Below are 19,487 nucleotides of genomic sequence, written 5' to 3' on the forward strand. Positions count from 1 at the left end.
CTCATCTAAGCACTGCTGGTCTCTTTAGCAGCTGCCTGCTCTCTGTGAAGACTTAGGTGTTCAGACCTGTCCTGTTCTGGAGATAGGGTCTCACTGTGTAGCCTAGGCTGGCCTGGAACTCACCATCCTCCTGCCTCCACCTCTAGCGAGCTAGGATCATGGATAAGGGCTGCGGTGCCTGCTCTGTTTCAGCACAGAGAAAGTGTGATGGGGCATTTACATTGACACAGAAGGAATTCGAGAATCTAGATTAAAAACTGGAAATCGGCAGTCTGCCTGGAGTAAGGATGCTGTGGATCCATGGCACCCACGTGAGCTGTGTGGGGCAAGTCTTGTTTCTTCTGTTTCATTGCACACGGCTAAGAGAGAGGGTTGGAGTTACAACAGTGTTCTGAGAGAGGGATATGTGCTTGGCAAGTCTGAAAGGGCTGGCAGCCCTTCGAGAACTGGGAGGATGACAAAGGGACATAGAGTGAAACAGAAAAGTTCACTGAAGTCAAGACCAAGTGGTGGGGGAGGGGAGTATAGGGTTAGGAAGCAGGAGAGGAAGAGGCCACTAGCTTCAGGAGAATCTGAGGCAAGGATGCTGGGCCAGGGCCCCATCCCTACATACCCTGGGGACTATGTCCTCAAATAGGCAGTGAGCAAAGCTGGTCCTTGGTACCTGGACCAACCCCTCCTCTGCATGGCATGCTTGTCCAGGTTCTGTTTCTTTCTATTAGAGCACTCTCATTGTGTTTTAAAGATGCATTCATGGGTGGGAGTCAAAATCACAGCCTTGGTCAGGAAGCCCTAAAAGAACAGGGAATCTACCCGTATTTAGGGAATACAAACAGTCCCATGCAGGTGCTGGGCACTGGAGGAACACAACAATATTTGTGGGATGGAAGACAGAATATTCAGGTTGCTTTTCTGTGTGGTCTCATCCACAGCCAGGGTTTCCAATCAGCTGCCGTCCACAGCCTGACCAGTCCAAATTCTGTGTCAAGATGGAATCTCTCTCCAGAATCACCTAGCAATGGTGTTTTTAAGGTTGCCACTTGAAAATAGGAAGGCATCTCAAATATACTCAGAGAGACAAAAGAGTGGAGGATGCCCCGGTCCCCAGCAGGTTTCCTCCGGTGTTCATCTCAGGGAATGCAGTCCTGTCTACCTGAGGCAGGCCGTCGTTCTTCACACTTGCTCCGTGGTCTTGCATCTCTGATACATCATCAGAGCCCTTCACTTCCAACTCCTCTGTTCCCTGAGTTGCAGTCATCTCTTTCTGTAGACTCAAATGGCTGAGAGTGTACACTCTGGAGGTGGGTTGTCTGGGTTTGAAAACAAAACCCACCACTTAGCTAACAATTTGCTTGCCTCCTCTGCACTGGGTTTCCTTAAATAGAGAGTGGAGATAATAACAGTATGTGTTTCAGAGGGGCCTTTTGAGAAGTCAGTGAAATAACATGTATGTGGGGATTTTAAAAATGGTAGCTTATATCATCACCAATATCACTGCTACCACGGTCACCACGGCCATCATTACCGCCATCATCATCACCACCACCAGCACCATCATCATCACCATCACCACCGCTATCATCACCACCACTGCTACCATCACCACCACCATCACCACCACCATCACCATCACCATCATCACTGCCAACATCATCACTATCACCACCAGCAGCAGCATCACCATCATTACCAAGACCACCACCCCATCATCACCAATACCACTACATCATCACTATGATCACTACTGCAACCATCATCGATACTAATACCACTCTCATAATCACCATCACCACCATTGTTGCCATCATTCCTGCCATTATCAGTGCCATCACCAGTATTATCATACCCGTGGCTAGACTAATCTACGCTGTTACCGTCTCTCCACAGACCTCTACCTACAGCTATACTTACTCCCTCCAGTCTCCACTCTGTAACCTACATCATCCTTTTAAAAAGTAGTTTCACATCATGCATTATATCCATTTTCCCCATGAGATGAGATTAACGAAGTTATTAACACGACTTTGTCAGTTTCGGGGAACTCATGGCCTCAAACCATGCATTCTCAGTTTAGGACTATATGATGCCCCTTTGGTAGCAATGGTCTTACTCTCTTCCCTCTTTCCTTTCTTTCACAGCCAAAAGCTCTCTGCTATATTGGTTAATTCTCTCTCCATGTGCCAACCCATACCAAAGGCCTCCTGTGCCAAAACTACCTAGAAAAATGTCATCGATGACATGGAGTCCGGAAGCCAGTGATTCCATTTCTGGCTTTATCTGAAGACTTTGTTTAGCTTCCTCCTGTACCACTAACCACTCCTAAGGGCTCCCCTGCCTCTGCTGATTTCTCTTTTCTTTTGCTACTTTTTTCTCTCTCAGCTCTTTGAAATCTGGCCTCCCTGATTACCCTCACTGGAACCTTCTCTTGCTCTACTCCTTCTTCAGGGATGACCTGGCATGGCATCCATTGCATGATGGTACCCAAATTCTCTTGTCTGTGTCCTGCTTTTCTGAACTGCAGGCCCACATTCCTCTACAGGGGCACTTCAAAAATATTTGAAACACAAGTGAAGCTGAAATTTCAGGGTGTGATTCCTTTCTTGGCCCAATGAATGATGCCAGCACCCATTCTGATACCCAAGCCAAAGTCTGAGTCATCTTTGTCTTTTTCCTATCGTTCCCTCCCCACATTTAATTAATGATCAGTTTCTGTTGACTCTACCTTCTTGATGGACACATATCTATCGACTTATCTGTTCCCAAGAACACGCCGTTCATCCAAGTCTGCGTCTCCCTCTGCTGTAGCTACCATCTTCCAGCCCATCTCCCACCACCCTTCCTCTCTCAGTCCCTTCTGCTGTGCTATGGAGTTTGGGGGTGTGTGTGTGTGTGGGGGGAAACATGCCTTAGGTTTGCCAGGGAATTAACAGGTCCTACATACAAAAGAATTCCTTTAAGCAAATGAAAATTACCACATTGTGGCCTCATTTTAGTAATTCATCAGGCAAAACAGCCCACTGAGGGTTCTGAGAAGTCCTGCTGCAAAAGAATGTGTTCATGATTTTCAAGGTAGGGCTGGGGGGATGTGATCTTAGGATAGAACCTAGGGTCTCCCCATTATAGGCAAGTACCCTACCACCGAGCCAAAATCCAGTCCAAATCTCTTCTCCAAGTCTGCCTTCTTCTTTTCACTTCCCTCTGGTTCTATCTCCTCTTTCCCCTTTCCTCTTCCTCTTCCTCCCTCCCTCCCTTCATTTTGTAGTACTAGACATAGAAACCAGGACCTGTGCACACCAGGTAAGTGATTTTTTTTGTGCCACACCCCAGCCCTGGGGCATAACATTGTTCTGTTTTAAAATCCAAATGTAGTCATTGTCTCAGTTTGAAAATAAGATAGATGAGTAGACAGATTAAAAAAAGGAAGTCTTTTTTCCCTCTCTGGAAAATTAGCAGCTCTCGGAGATAGCTGTTCAGGGCAATGACAGAACAGACAACCAACAGTTCCGGTTCCAGGGACCCACTATGTGCTAGTACTCCTCACCTATCATCTCTAGTCCCTAGAGCAAAGCAACAGCTGGGTAGGGTCCCCTTAGGAGAATCTGTACACACATTCATTAAACACTCAGGTCCAAGCCCATACAAGCAACCCAGATGGAGTCTCACTTGACTGGAAGTCCAGGTAGCTTGAAAGTCACAGCTTGTAATGACAAAATGACATTGGAAAGTGATATTTTGTCCATAGGAAACATTATGAACAGAAAAAATCAAAAGGCATGGGTATAAGTTCTAAGAAGATAGTTACCTCACTCTATTATCTGCTCTGTCCCTGTGCCCCTCCAGATAATTCCTCAGACACTCATAGCCATTGTTGAGTTTGGTCCATTGCCCTTCCCATAGGCCTGGGGTACATTCTGCCCTTCAATACCCACAAAGCCATCACACAACCTTAGGAAGATCTCCCCTGCTCCAGAACTATGTGTGGCATCCTATGCATGTGTAATGCTAGCACTTGGGAGCTGAGTTCAAGATTAGTCTGGGCTATAGAGTGAGTGTGAAGCCAACCTGGGCTATGCAGCGAGGCCCTGCCTAGAAACCAAACCAACAGCAACTCTATGCAATCCCCTAGCTCCTGCCTAACTCCAGATGCTCCAGGTGAGTGTTCCTCACCTTACATTACTGTGGCCACCTTTCCTTTGGACACCTTATAAACATAGCCCATGCTGCATTTGAAATCTGCTTATTCATTGAGACAGCCTCCTAGCCACTCTCCACCGTTTCCTCCCCATGGAAAGTGGCATCACTACTTCAGTCCCATCTGCCCTGTCACTGCTGTCTCCACAGAGTGTGTCCTAGTCAGAGTAACTGAAGACTCTTGCTTTGTCTTCAAGACTGGGCAGTATGGTACCCCTGCAGTTTGGAAACCATATTAACTTTGGGAAACGCCAAATGAGTTGAGCTAGCAGTGGATGGCATCAGCTGTGTACAGAAAGGGTACACCCAAGCAAGACTCAAGTGTCAGCCGAGGAGGGAGAAAAAGGTGCCTCCTGAGAGGTGGCTGAGGCTTTCTCCCTGTGCATTCTCATACTTTCTCATCAGAAACAATGTGACGAGGGAGCAAGGCCCTAATCAGATCAGCTACGGGAAACGGGAGTCCACCGAAGCATAACAAGGATGTTAACTAGGAGAGATGGCACACTCATCACTGCATTCTGCTCTGGTGTGTGAAGTGTCTTGTGCTCTGTGGAAGAGAGCACAGTGACCCGGCAGCCAGGACCACCACAGCGCCAATGAAAGGAGCCACAGGTGGATTCATGGACGTTGGCTTTTGAGACTTCAGAAGAGCTGGTGACGTAGAGCCAATTTAGCTCCCTTGGACGTGGGGAGACGTCCCCCAAGGTACCCAAACTCCTTTGTTCAAATTGTGAGCCCTCTGGGGAAATCGTCCAAGGACCAATTTCTCTTCCCCTCCCATCATCATGAAGATGTGTTCTGGAAGAGAATGGGTATGTCCTCATCGTGTCCACTCATGGGAGACTTCACTATCATGTGCGTTCAATAAGTGCAGGTTAAAATCAGTCAGTATATTGTAGTCCTGCCTAGAAAAGTGGAGTGTACACAGCTGAAAACATCTCTCCTGATGCCAACCTGTCCCCTGCCTAGAGAGTGCTCCAAGAGGCTGCTGGGCTCAAGAAGGGCCGCTCCTCTGCCCCGAAAGTAGGAGGGTCAGACCAGCTAAGGAAACAGAGTCCTGCACACTTACCTGGATCTCTGTCTGCACTGTGCATTTGACCAGCTTGAAGTTCTTCCCTGGGTTGAAGCTGTTGCTGTAGAAGCAGACCTTGAGGATGCGGACGTCTTCCTTCTCTACATCTACGGGGACTACCACCATGGGCTCCGGGGGGCCCTCAGGCCGGCGTAAAGTGCCCACTTTTACTCGGCTCAGGGGCTCAGACACCCCGGACATCCTCTCAGACAGCAGCTAGGACCGGCACATTGCAGTCCTGCGGAGACAACACAGACAGCCCCAGAGTGAGCTCCGAAAAGCTACATGCCTCATCCCCCAGGCTGGCACACCCCCAAGCTCCATGACTGATGCAACAGCCTGTTCTCTTAGTCCTAAAAACCCCTTGCAAAGGCCTCCAGCTGCCTCGGCCAGGGAGGCTGTTGCATGTAGGAGCCAGTTGCAAAGCATCCAGGTATAAAGTCCAGACTTGAGGCTCGCAAGCACACAGGCTCCATCCTCTAGGGGACCTATCTCCCTCCCTGTTCTCCTCCAACGCTGGCTCCCAGGCAAGAGGCCCACACTTAGCACATGCAGCAGCTGTGAGAGGCAGTTGCAGCATGACACAGCAGAGCAGAAAAGGCAGGGAGGGAGACAGTGACACACAGGAGGAGCCCAGAGGAAGATCTGAGAAGAAACACAACTTGGGACTAGGTGGCCCCAAGGGAATGAACAAAAAAGACAACACAGTGCCAGATCAGGACCAGGCCATTAGCCTGGCTGGTCTGCCCACAACCTCAGTGCAAGCCAACGTTTTCATTGTAGGAGGCCTGGATCTCATAGGAACTCATCATGTAGAGTGTCCCGTATCACAGAAAGGCCCACCAAGGGGAAAAGAAGCCCCCATTCCACACTGTTTATAGTGTGGAAAGTTGTTTTGCATGACAGATGGGGCTAGAACTGTAATTCACTCCAAATCTCAGCTGTGTTTAGCCTCGCCCCTGCATCCAATAGAACTATCAAGGACTTACTCTCTGCTGGTCTGAAGCAGGGAATGGGGCCGGTGAGATGGCTCAGCAGGGAGAGGCCTGACCATCCCACATGCTCCATCCTCAATTCCACAAGACAGCAGGAGAGAACTTACTCCAGAAAGTAGTCTGTACTCTGACATGTGTGCCTGCATATGCACATGTGCATGGCTACACTTACACACACATACACACACACACACACACACACACACACACACACACACAAATACATAAATAGAATCATAAAATTATAAAGCAGGAAATGTCCAAAGGAAGAGAGGAAAGTTATTACTATGCATTGGTGGCATTAGCTGAGGCTCATATACTGGGGTCACCAATCCAAGCTCTGTCCTCAGTGCTGACATTGAGTGTGTCTGTGGTGAAGGCTGGGTGTTCTTAATTTCCAAGAATCTTTTTTAAACAATCATGCTAAAGTTGGGCATGATGGCTCACACCTTGTCATTTTTGCACTTGGGAAGCCAACGGAGAAAGATTACCATAAAGGTGAGATCAGCCTGAGCTACAGAGCCTTGCCTCAAAACAAAAACCACCCAGCTTGTTCTAGAATGAGCTGGGCCCTAGTACTGAGACTTAGTCTTAGCAATAAAAGGTGTCCCTTCTCAAGTAAGTGTGATTTTAGGGGGAATTGCCTAGACTGGGAATCAGGGAAAAAATGATGGAGCTGGAGTGTTACAGATATGGAGTCAAGTATTTTAGAAGCAGAACACAGCCTACGATTATTTATTTAGACCAAGCCAGGTACCAGGAAAAGATGCGAACAGTCATTAACTCTAAGGAACTACTCCTTTCAAACAAAATAAGAGAGGCTGGGAAGGGGGATTAGTCAATAAGGTGGCTGCTGTGCAAATGTGAGCACCTGAGTCTAGATCCCCAGCACCCTCATAAAAGTCAGGTGTGCTGGTGTGCTCCCATAACCTCAGCCCTGGGGGCAGTGTGGGAGAAACAGGCAGGGCCCTGGAGCTTGCTGGCCAGGCTAGTTGAATCCATGAGCTCTCCATTCAACAATAGATCTTGTCTCTAGGAAAAAGATGGGGAGTGAATGAGAAAGACCTCTACTTCCATGTGCACACATGTACATGTGTACAGACCCACACAAATGCATACATATAACAATCACACATAAACAACAACAGAAAAGGAAATTTGTTTTCGGACAGGACAAAGGAGGTGTTGTAGGGATGTGGGGAGAAACAAGACATGCCTCTTAGGTCAAGGCAGGCAGAAAGAGGGAACAGAAGACTCAGAGCTCACAAGGGCAGCTATAGCTTAGGGCAAGACTGACAGAGAGGAGAACACGTGTCTATGTTCTAGAAGTCTATCTGTATTTGTATGCCTCTCTCTACCTTTATATTTTGGACCCTAGTGTTCTACTCTACAGTAACAATCTATCTGAATTGATCTAGGAGGAATCCAGATGTTACTTGAAGGGGGTCTGTAGGAAGCACCCCTAGGAGTGTGCGAACAATGTGACATGGAAGGGAAGACAGATAGAGAGAGGGCTGTGCACTGAGGGTGCTCTTGTACAGGCCCAATTTCCACCTGCTTGGAACTACAGGGACCTGGATGGAACCTGTCTCACTCAGAAAGAGAGGATCTGGAGCATTATTCCCACTTCTTAGGCTCAGTGTCCCTGGCATTTCCAGTCAGTTCCACACAAGGGAGATGTTGCCTTTAGGCAAAGATGCAGAGCTGGCAGCTGGGGCATGGGGGAGAAGACTAAAGTGGCAAGACCTGAGGGGAGCCAGGAGGGATGCTGGCAATGCTGCTTTAGGATGGAGAAGATGAGGAGCATGCTTTGCCCCTAAATAACACTGTCCTAGTCGGGAGTACAAAGACGTAACTGCAGATAGTCCAGTAAGCGTGCAGGCCTGCTGGCTTCAGGATCTGCTGGGTCTGACAGGCATCCATTTGTACTTGGTAATTTGTACAAGACTTTCACAAGGAAGATTCTGAGACAGACTTCTGAGCGGGGGAAGTTGAGTGATGTATGACACTTGACTACAGGCACTTGACCTTACCCGCCAGGGACCGAAGGCTTGTGTCCCTTAATGTTCCGATGCTCAGGTTCTAACCCCCAAGATGCCGGTGTGAGAAGGTATGAATGCTGAGACGTAGTGCCCCAATGGATGGGATTAAGGTTCTTTTAAAAGGAACCCAAGAGAGCTTTGTCACCCTTTTCCTGCCACAGCATGAGGTAAACAGTGTGTCCCCAGGAAGAGGACCTCATCCAAATCTGACCATACTGGCACCTCGATCTTGTCTTTTAGCCTCCAAATGCTTTTTGTTCGGAACCCAGCCTGTCTCCTTAGGACAGCAGCATGAGCTGATCGAAACAAAAATCCTGCTGCTAACAGTGAATGCCAGAGGCTGGACCCTCGAGAGCCCATGAGGAAACCCAGCACGGCAATGATGCTGTGTCGTGCTGATGGGAACATGGACTCACAGCTGGAAAGAAAGACATCCTATGGGCTGGAGAGATGGCTCAGAGGTCAAGAGCACCGACTGCTCTTCCAGAGGTCCTGAGTTCAATTCCCAGCACCCACATGGTGGCTCACAACCATCTGTAATGAGATCTGGCACCCTCTTCTGTGTACATAATAAATAAATAAATTAAAAAAAAAGAAAGACATCCTACCCGCATCCAGTTTACAACAGACAACCAACCCCCTGCACCCATAATAGAGGGCAGGGCGTATCTGAGTCCTTGGTAATCTCATGCAGTGTCCTGTCAATCTAGGTAGCAACCTCATCCCAAGGGCCACAACTTCAGTAGGCGAGTTCTAGACATCCCAGCTGCCCCCCAAAATGCTGGGGAACAGTAAGAGAGAATACTTAAATACGTCTAATGGGTCAGTAAAATTCAAAAGCCTATGATGAGAACTGGGGAATGCTCTGGAACATTCCACATCCTTGTGAATCCCAGCACTTGGGAGGCAGAGATCTGTCTGGATCTCTGTGAGTTCAAAGTCACCCTGGACTACACAATAGTGACTCAGTCTAGGAGAGAAAACAAGAGCCAGGCAGTGGTGGCACACACCTTTAATCCCAGTACTGGGAGGCGCACACGCCTTTAATCCCAGGAAGTGATGGCTGGGTGGAGAAAGGTACATAGGGCGTGAGGAGACAGGAACTAAAGATGCTTTTTCGGCAGAAGCGTTCCTTTCAGCTAGAGGCTTTTCGGCTGAAGCCTTTTCAGCTGAGGAAGCTCATTCGGCTAGAGGCCTGTTGGCTGAGGCCTTTTCAGGCGGAGGAGATGGAGAGGTGAGACATGGCAGTGGCTTGTTCCTTTGTCTCTCTGATCTTTCCATATTTACCCCAATAGCTGGCTCCGGGTTTTTTATTAAAAGATCCTTTAGAACTCGAGCAACATCTGGTGCACCAGTTTTAGGAGACAGTCTTGCAATCTCTTATAAAACCAAACATGTCCTTACAACACCATCAAGGGACTGTGCCCCTTGGTATTTACTCAAAGAAGTTGAAAACTTAACAACTACACATAACATCTGCTCATGGAGGTTGAATGGCAGCCTCATCTGTAATTGCCAAAATGTGCAACTAGCCAAGATGAATAGATGTGCAGAAGATCCCGGGGCTTACTGCACAGCCAGACCAGCCTATTGGGTGAGTTCCAGGTCAGTCAGTGAGAGACCTTGTTTCAAAGAAGGTAGGGGACACTCCATTGTTAGGATCCAAGGTTGCTCTCAAGTCTGTATGCAAATGCACATTGGTGTATGTACATTCCCACACATGTGTGCCACCCTCATATATATGAACACATGTGCACACACAGAGGGAAAGAGTTGTCAAGCCATAAAACATATACAAGAACCTTATGTGATTTTAATTTTCTTTGAGACGGGGTCTCAGTATATATGCCAACCTGACCTTAAACTCACAGAGATCCACCTGCCTCAGCCTCCTGAGTGCTGAGATTAAAGCTGGTGCCATACCCAGCTAAACAAATATTTTTAAGCTTAAAAAAAAAGAATCTACATACATCCTGTGTGATTCCAACTGTGGAAAAGCAAAAGTTTGGAGGTAGTTTTATCTATCTCCAAACCAGCAGTTGCCGGTGTGAGAAGGTGGGGGAGGGATGAACAGACAGCTCAGAGAATGCCAGGACAATGGAAATGTTCACTGTGATTCCATAATGGTAGGCAAGGATCTTTACACACCTGTCTATCTCACAGGAGGTACGTGAAGGATGGACTCTGATGTTAAACTATAGAGAAGACCACAATGGCGTCCGTGGGTCTTCACCAGCCCTAACAAACATTGCACTTTGGCGTGAGATGCTAGAAATGAGAGATGCTGTGCATGTGGTGATGGGTGTCTTTATGGGAAGTCTTTGCATTTCTTGTATAATTTTGCTGTAAGCCTAAAACTACTCTAAAAAAATCAAGTGTGTGTGTGTGTGTGTGTGTGTGTGTAACAATGAGAAACCACAGCCTGGTTAACCTGAGAACTACGCCCATTTCCCAACCTGACCCAACAGTGTCTAGCTCAAGTGAACATTTTGTCCCCGACCCTGACCATGACCAAATATGAATAGTCTACCTCTTACCAACTAGCACCCACAACAGCTGACAAGTCATACATTGCCTGTAAGCCCAGAGGATGTGGATATCTGATCTTGAGCAGCTTCCTCTAGCCCAGCAGGCTCTGGCCCACAGGGCTCTGGCAGAAATATTTTAGCAAAGTCATTCTGGTCACCCACAATCTGCTTTTACCTTTAGCCTGATGTGGGCCCTCAGTTCTGCATTTGGTCCCTGAGAAAACACATTTGCTGTAGGAACTGCCAGAATAGTTATAGATTCTAGAAAAATCTTAATACACACACACACACACACACACACACACACACACACACACACAGAGGCAGTACCTCCCCAAGAGTGACATAAACTCTTCAAGAACCAAAGTGTCAGCACACATTCAGCAGCCCAGAAACAATCTCGAGCCTCCCTGGGGGACTTTGTCTCTCCTGGCCCTAGAAGAACTAAGAATGAAAACATAGGATTTGAGTCCAAAGACCCCAGCCCACAAGGCAATGCACCCATATCTCTATTAACAAATGCATGTAGCCCAGACTCCCCTCAGCAGACAGCAACCTGCAATGAGTTACCCAAACTCTTTCCAAGCAGAAATAACTGGAAGGTAGTGTTTAGGGAAGCCTGTCCTCATGGTCTGAGATTTGCTCTCAATTCTATGGTCTCTCCTGCTCACTCTGCTTGTGTCTCTGTCCCAGAATAATAATAATAATAATAATAATAAAATTCCAAGATACTGTGAAACAGCTTAACTTTTCTCCACCTACAATGTGGAGACAATAATACCCGGCTTACCTTCTAGAAGACTCATGAACTTGAAGGGAGAGAAGTAATGAAAGCTCATTGTTAGCGATGGGACACAAAGGGAATCGGCTCATGGCTGTTCCTTGCCTATGTTCCAAAATTTAATGTGACTGCTGCAGGGGAAAGTATCATCTTCAACTTTTTCCTGCATTCTCTGGGGTACATATTCCCACCATGGATGATTTCACGCTACCAATGTATATCACTGAACTCCAAGTCAGATGAGAACAACCCACCAGAAGCTCCTATTCCCAGCAATGAGACTTGCCTGTGCCTCCTGATTGCTCGATCTCATCTGTAGCCTTAGCCTGTTTCTGGTTTTCAATGATCGCAAAGCCCTCTGACCCTCAGCTCCTGAGCCAAAGTCCTACCCCTTTCTCCAGACTTCTTGGCTCTCCCAGCCCTGGTGACCACTTTACCCAATGTCCTGGTCTGTCCCTGGCCCTCCAAGTGCTGCCTAAGGCATGTCCGTACCATGACACCAGTGAAACCCTAGATCTGAGCCACCTCAGGCTTCAGCATACCTCCCAGCTCCCAGAAATGTCCAGACCACAGGCAAAGAATAACAAACACAAGGAAATGGGCCCAGATTAAAACAGGAAACGTTTTGATTAGCCATAAGAACTTTTTGACCCAAACTTTCAAAGGGTACTCCAGGGGGCTATTCAGTCTCTGAGCTCCTGATAATCTTCTGGAAGAAACTCAATTATGTTCTTCCTGAATGGTGAGCTGTCTACCTGCAGGACTGAAGTGGGATTTAAATCTTCTCCAGATGACTCAACCATAGTTCCAAGCTCTGTGCTCCCACCCTAGGGAAGGTTTCTAAGGATCCAGAGACACACATCACAGAGAAAGAAAGTCCTCTGCCTGGTGGATATTGTAACGTAGCCTAGCTGTCTAGGGAGCTCTTGGGACACTTGTCTCTGCCCCCTCAATGCTGTGGTTACAGACACATGCAGCCATGCTCAGCTTTTCCCAAGGGTGCCGGGATTCCAACTGCATCGTTATCTAGCTCCTGGCTTTGGACTCTTGACTCTCCCAGCCCCACCTCTCTACCGCTGGGAGTACAGGTGTGTGTCACCATGCTTTTGTCTGTTTGTTTGACACATGTCCTGGAACTTATACATGGTCCAGTCTCGCCTTATACCTCCACAGTCTCCGGCTTGGAATTCTGAGTTCAGAGGTTACAGGCACTGGCCACCATTATTTAATGTATTCAGTTTGAAAGACAGCCCCTTATTCTCACATTAGGTACTCTTCCATGTGTTTACAACGGTCATTCACTTATGAAACGCCAGCAGTCATTCATTTTTGGCAATTTTGGTCTGAGGTCTCTGCAGCTCACAGCTGTGCCGTCGGGACCAGCTGACCTTTCTAGTTTCCTTGCTGGGATGTGAAGCTAATGCTGTCTACAGAATCTTTCTGAAGAATCAGGAGCATTGCAATACAGTCCTTGGCATGTGTCTGTCTGTCTTTCTTTCTTTCTTTCTTTCTTTCTTTCTTTCTTTCTTTCTTTCTTTCTTTCTTTCTTTTTTTCTTCCAGTGCCTAGAAATTAGCTAAAAAAAGGACTGGAAACCTGATTTAACAGCAATACCTGGTTTCCAAAACCCACCTCAGTGGTAAACGAGGTGGCCTCCACAGTTCTTTTGGTCTCTGCCATGCACAGGCTGCCTTTATAACCAAGATTGCCTTCCTCTACCCATCTGTCTACCTGGAAAGTGTCCCCAACCCTCAGTTCCCGCTCTGCCCACACAAGTTCCCCTGCCTGACCTGAGAACACAGAAGAAGCATGTTCCATGGAAGGAAGCCCCGCAGGAGACAGTCCAAGTTCCAGCCACTCAGACCAGCAGAAGTCAGAATGTCACGAGAGACATACTTTGTTTCCACTCTGCCTCTGAGTCACTTCCCCTGGCCGTTTCCACATCAACAAAATGGGGAAGGCAGGCCTTTCCTATCTCAGGGCCTGCTGGGCACAGGCACTTAACTAGTTGCAATAACCCCCCTCCCTCCGCTGTCTTGGGGAGCCTCCTGAGCTCCTGGGCATGGCTGGTCCCCATGAGCTCCATGCTGCATACACCGACTTGGTCCTTTCAGCCCCCAGGTTCCTGTGGGGCCAGCATTCTACAGCTCCAGGACCCCCAGCCTGTCATTTGGTTAATCTCTTCCCTTCTTTCCAGGCAAAGGAATGAACCAGGAAGGTTGTGATTACCGCCAGCTATAATTCAGGGTAATTCAAAAAGCATTTGAGACTCCACCACATTCTCAGCTCCCGCCCCCGTACCCATTACTCACTTGGAGACTTCTGTTACCAGCACCTGCCCCCATACAGGTCAGCTGCCTGGGCCTGGCTCTCTGGAGGGCAAGGAGAACAGCGGAGACACAGTTACCTTCCTGTTAAGGGGAGCTCTGGTCCCTGCCATTAGTTTGAGGCTTGGTCCTTGTTGCTGACCAGACTCATCTCTCTCCTGTTTGGCCTTAGGGTTCAGTTGCTTCCCACAATCCCTAGCACTCATGATGGTGCACGCTTATGATCCCAGCACCCAGACAGAGGCGGGAAGAACATGAGCTTCTGGTCAGTCTGAGCTGTGGAGTGAGACCTTCCTCAAGCCAAGCAGAGGCTGGAAAGAGCCCAGCCAGTGCTTGCCACACAAGCACGAGGATCTGTTCAATCCCCAGCATCACATAAAATACCGGACACACACTTAAAATTCCAGCACTGGAAAGGCAGAAACAGGAAGACCCTGGAGCTCACAGCCTATCCTAGTCAGCAAGCTCCAGGTTCAGTGAGAAAACCAAGGTTCCTGTAGAATGACACTTGAGATTGACCTCTGGCTTCTACATGTGTGTTCACAGATGAGCAAGCGCAGCTGCACATGCATACACAGAGACATACACACATAAACACCAAAATAATAATAATAATAACAGTAAGGATAAGGAATTTTAAAAATCGCAATCCTTTTATTCCTTATTTGCCAGTTCATGGATGCTATTTGGCTAGCATTTCTCCTCCGTTCTCTCCTTCCCTCCTATGCTTCTTTTCTTTGATCTTCTCTTTCTGCTCCTTCCCTCCTCTCCTCTCCCTCTCTCCCCTCTTCTCTTCACTTTTCTGTGTCTCTGGAGCTATACCAGGACTTGATGATAGCAAGCCAAGCAGACAAGAAAAGAGAGAATTTAGCATGTACGTGTACACACACACCATACACACACACACACACACACACACATATGCATGCACACACACATACACACACACACACACACACACACACACACACACACACACACACACCAGTTACAGAATGATATGGGCCCCAAAGCATCCCTAAGTGTACTGCTGGACAAACACTGAGCTGGAGCTTTGAGACTGTGGAAAGTATGATCCAGAAAATCAGGAAACAAAATGGCATACTGGCAGGGGATAAGAGTGGTAGATGGGTCACTGACAAAGACCAGAAGATGGCAACATGTCATTAAAGAATTTGAACTTCATATGGTGGGGGAAGGCTTTATTTTTTTATAATACATGCCTGGTAATAGGGTTACTCTCTGAAGGGACACTAGTCCTCTCGAGCATGTGGCTCTGGCAGCCCTTGCTCCTCCCCCATTCCCTAGGCCTTGCTAGAAACCATTAGATTACATTCCTAAAGCGAGCCACCAAGGTCTAGTCCCTTATTTGGCCACTTCCTCCTCCTGAGGCTGACCACCAAGGTCCAGAAATCAAAAGCCCCCTTTGGTTTACCTAATTGACATGCCCAATTAAAATTAAACACCTCACCCTAACACAGGGTTTCCCCTTTACCTTTATAAACCACCATTTGCCTATGTGCCACATCTGTCTCCTCTCTATCCAGAGTCCCTCTGAGACAATACCCCTGCTCCTCTCCCTTGTCCCCTTCCCCTTCCCTCTCATCCCCTGTCTCCTTCACCACCGCACCTAGCCCATTCTCACATAGGCCTCCTCTTCTTTTACTTAAAAAAAAAAAAATCACACCTGCCGGTCATTTGTTGTTGTTTTCGGCCTGAGTCAGAAAGCAGTCCTTTAACTTTTTTTTCCCCACCTAATACAGGTTCTCTCTGTGAAAACAAGTGTTTGGGTGTGGTTTGTGCCTAATCTGGGATCCAGGAGGGAGCCCCATCTGTGTGGGCGGGTGTGTGTGGGGGGCGCTCCTTCACTCACACCATGACCTCAGAGGCAGCAGGAGCAGTTAGGGTAAAGCCTGGTTGAGTGCTGAGGTTCCGGGGATGCCTTGTTTCATAGCATGTGCCAATTCCTCTGGTGTAACTATTTCCATCATGGCCAATTTCAACTCCTGGTATGCTCTCTCTGAAAGCATTGCTGGGGAGAGATGGGTGAGGCTGGCTCACTAGAGTGCAGTCCAGCCTTGCCCTGTCGGGATAGTGTGAGAGTCGGGGTGAGGAAGACAGGTGTTCAGGGTTACTGGTTTCCAGCCCACCTCTGACCTTGGACATCCAGCCTCGTTTACTCAACGGTTTCCCTACACAGTCCTGTAAGAGAGCAAAGTGCCAGGTGCATGGAAACCTTCGTCAGAAGTGCTTGCTGCTCTCTGCACTGAAAGATCTTTCAGAAACTACACTCTATTCCCAGTCCCAGACTTAACTCTTCCGTGACTGCTCTACTTCCAAACATGTGAAATACAAAATTGGTTCTCGGGTAGGGAACCCTGGAGCTGTCATCAACCAGAGCTTTGTCTGGACATTTGACTGAGTCTTACCACATCTTCTTGAGAGGTTAATGAGCAGGCCAGATGATAAGTGGGGGAATTCACAAGTTTTCAAACAGCTCTTGCTAACCAAATGCCCACAAGAATCTGGTTGAGTAGACTCCTGTGCTAACTGTCTCTGCCCATCTACACTTTTGAACTCCATACAGAGAGCTTATGGCTATCAGGTGAGAAGCATCAAGTTGAGATTGAGAGGGATGAATTTCATGACAGGCCATAAAGGACTCTTGGGGAAGGGGGGAAATGGATCAGTCAATACAGTACTTGCCCTACATGCATGATGATTGGAGTTTGGTTCCCAGAACCTATGTAAAAAAACAAACAAAAAAATGCAGTCCAGGTATGCAGTGATATGGCCTGTGATGCCATCGCTGAGAAGGTAGAGCTAGTCAGCCTGGCCTAGCTGGTGAGTTCCAACCAATGAGAGATTCTATCTCAAAAAAGAAGGTAGACAGCACCCAGAAAATGACACCTGAGGTGAACCAGTTTTCATCCCAAACCTCACCTACATAAACACACACACACACACACACACACACACACACACTCATAGACACATACACAAAAGGACTCTCAAAATCTCCAGACTTTCAGGACAAGGCAAGTTTAACTTGTGAAATAGGATAAACCCTTCTTACAGATAAAAAAAAAAAATTAAAAATAAACTTGGCATAATAGCACACAGCTATAATCCCACCACTCAAGAAACAGATGCCAAGAAGATTATCAAATCGAGGCTAGCCTGTGCTACACAGAAATAACCTGTCATAAGCAGATAAATAAGTAAAGTCGTCCACTCATGGCATAGGGAAAACTGGGTTTAGTATCTCTATGGATTAGAAATGTGGGATAAAACTAACTAATGTAACTCACTGTTAGTTAAAGTGATATGACCATCAGAAGTTAACACACAGTTGCACTAACCTAGGAAACCTCTAAAAAAAAATTTCCCTCTGGGCTTTGTACACATGGAGCTATAGCTGGGTTCTGCTCACTAAGGACCACAAGGCTTGAAGGTCTTTGTTCTGGGGTGTGGGACCCTCTGACACAGGATACAAAGGTCTAGATCCCTAAGGAGAAAAGTTAAGAGTTGGGAAGACAAGATGGAGTGTTGGCTTCAGGTGCTTAGAGGATTGCATGTAAAAGATGGGCCAGCCCATTCCTTCAGCCAAGATTTAACAGAAGGAAAGAGGGGAAGGATCTCTATCTTCATACAGGCATCCTTCAATGTCCACAAGGGACTCACTCAAAGACATTACAGATGTCAACATCAAAGGGTTTTCCAGCCCCTCTTATAAATGACGGCACTTGTATTTAACCTATGAACATTTCCCTAGAGACTTTAAATCCTCTCTAGGTGACTATACTTAATACACAGTAATTAATACTCAACACACAAATGCTTATTTTATCCTATTACTGTAGAAAATGATATTGAGACTGTAAATATTCAGAGCCAATGGCATTTTTTCAGGTATTTTCAATCTTTGGTTGGTAAATATTTAGATGAGGTGCCTTCTAGGTTACACATGGTTCCCCTGATTTATGTCTGTACTCTCACAATTTTGCTGACGTCTCCCGAGACAGATGTCTCTGCCACTTTGAGGATAAGGAAAGCTGACTGAGCCACCCTCGAGTCCCCTTTCTTACAAGACAGCAAGGCAGAAGCTGGATGAGAGCTCAATTTCCCTTTTTATTTATTTATTTATTTATTTTTATTTTTTGAGACAGGGTTTCTCTATGTAGCTCTGCCTATCCTGGAACTTGCTCTGTAGACCAGGCTGGCCTTGAACTCACAGAGGTCTGCCTCAGTGCTGGGATTAAAGGCATGTGCCACAGCCGCACAGCTCAATTTCCCTTCTTAACCCAACACACATAGTCTGTACACAACTTCCACTATGGGGTCTGCATCTCTAGACTGTGTCTGTGTTAAAGAGTAGCTTGGTTGCACATTTTCTGACATGGCTCCTAGAATGCTGTTTTTTAAAAAAAATCCTTCCCATAAGTTCACCTCTTGCTAGCTATACACCCCTGAAAGGAATGCAGGCTTTCAGCAGAGTGGGGTGTGCAGGAAGATAAAAACAAAGAATTTTGTTTAAGGGGTCTTATGTGATCCATCTATTTCATGAACAAACAAAAAAAAAGGTAAGAAAAAGAAGACCCAGGTACTTAAAAACAAAAACTGGAAAGTATAAACACAAGACTTTCAGCATGGACATTGCTCTCCCCCTCCATTACCACCTTAAAAACAACAAAAACATCCTCTTGAACAAGCTTCCACCTGCCAGTCTCCAATCTGCCAGTCTACAAACCCAGTCTACACCAAAGCTCTGCGTCATATAAACAGAAACCCAAACCATCAGACAGCATGATGCCCCATCTGTACACTACAGCAATCAGCCTTCATTCTAATGTGAATCGAATGAAACAACAATCTAGATGCCCGTCAAGCAAACAGGAAACCACCTGTGTGTGAAGAGACTTGGGAAATTAAAAATAGATGGAGACACCCTCGTGGTTAAAAATACTAATGGAAACAACATTAAGAAACCAACTACAAACTCCTCAAAAGGAGCCAAGAGACCCGTAGGGAAGAAAGAAAGAAACTCATGTCTTTCTGGTGAGCAAGCTTTTTAAATACCAAATAACTCACACCTGCTAACAAGGTTTGGGAAACACATGCCGTGTTCTAGTTTTGTTTCTATTGCTATGAATAAGAACACTGACCAAGAGTGACTTCGGGGGCACAGGGGGTTATTTGGCTTACACTTTCAGATCACTGTCCATCATTGCGGAAGGAAGTGCTTGGTATTCCACACAGCATTGCCTCCAACCAAGGAACTAACTTCACTGCCAAAGAAATGTGACGGGAACCATGGAGGATGCTGGTTGCTGGCTGGCAGGTAGGCGCTCACACTCTGCTAGCTTTCTTATATAGCTTGGGACCACCTGCCTAGGGAATGGTGCTGCCCACAGTATGCTGCCCCCCCCACATCAATTGACAATGAAAACAACCCTCCACAGGCAAGCCCCAGGCAAATCTGATCTAGGAAGTTCCTCAAATGAGATTTGCTTCTCAGATCATACTAAGTTGTGTCTAGCTGACAAAGCTAT

The 19,487-nt window shown here is 47.0% G+C and overlaps 1 protein-coding gene across 2 annotated transcripts in view; it reads right to left on the reverse strand.

The window, feature by feature from the left end:
- The window catches only part of Ptk2b (protein tyrosine kinase 2 beta), a 125,865-nt gene that overhangs the window by 55,189 nt on the left and 51,189 nt on the right, over positions 1-19,487 (reverse strand). Inside the window, exons 2-3 of one of the 2 annotated variants that reach the window (XM_036199254.1) lie at positions 13,921-13,980; positions 5,261-5,501 (exon numbers count right to left, since the gene is read on the reverse strand). In XM_036199254.1, coding sequence (XP_036055147.1) covers positions 5,261-5,464 — 204 coding nt within the window. In that variant the 5' untranslated portion in view covers positions 5,465-5,501; positions 13,921-13,980. The remainder of the gene's footprint in view (positions 1-5,260; positions 5,502-13,920; positions 13,981-19,487) is intronic. The other variant, XM_036199253.1, reaches the window with a different exon arrangement.

Source organism: Onychomys torridus, chromosome 9, assembly GCF_903995425.1.
Source record: "Onychomys torridus chromosome 9, mOncTor1.1, whole genome shotgun sequence".
Taxonomy (NCBI): Eukaryota; Metazoa; Chordata; class Mammalia; order Rodentia; family Cricetidae; genus Onychomys; species Onychomys torridus.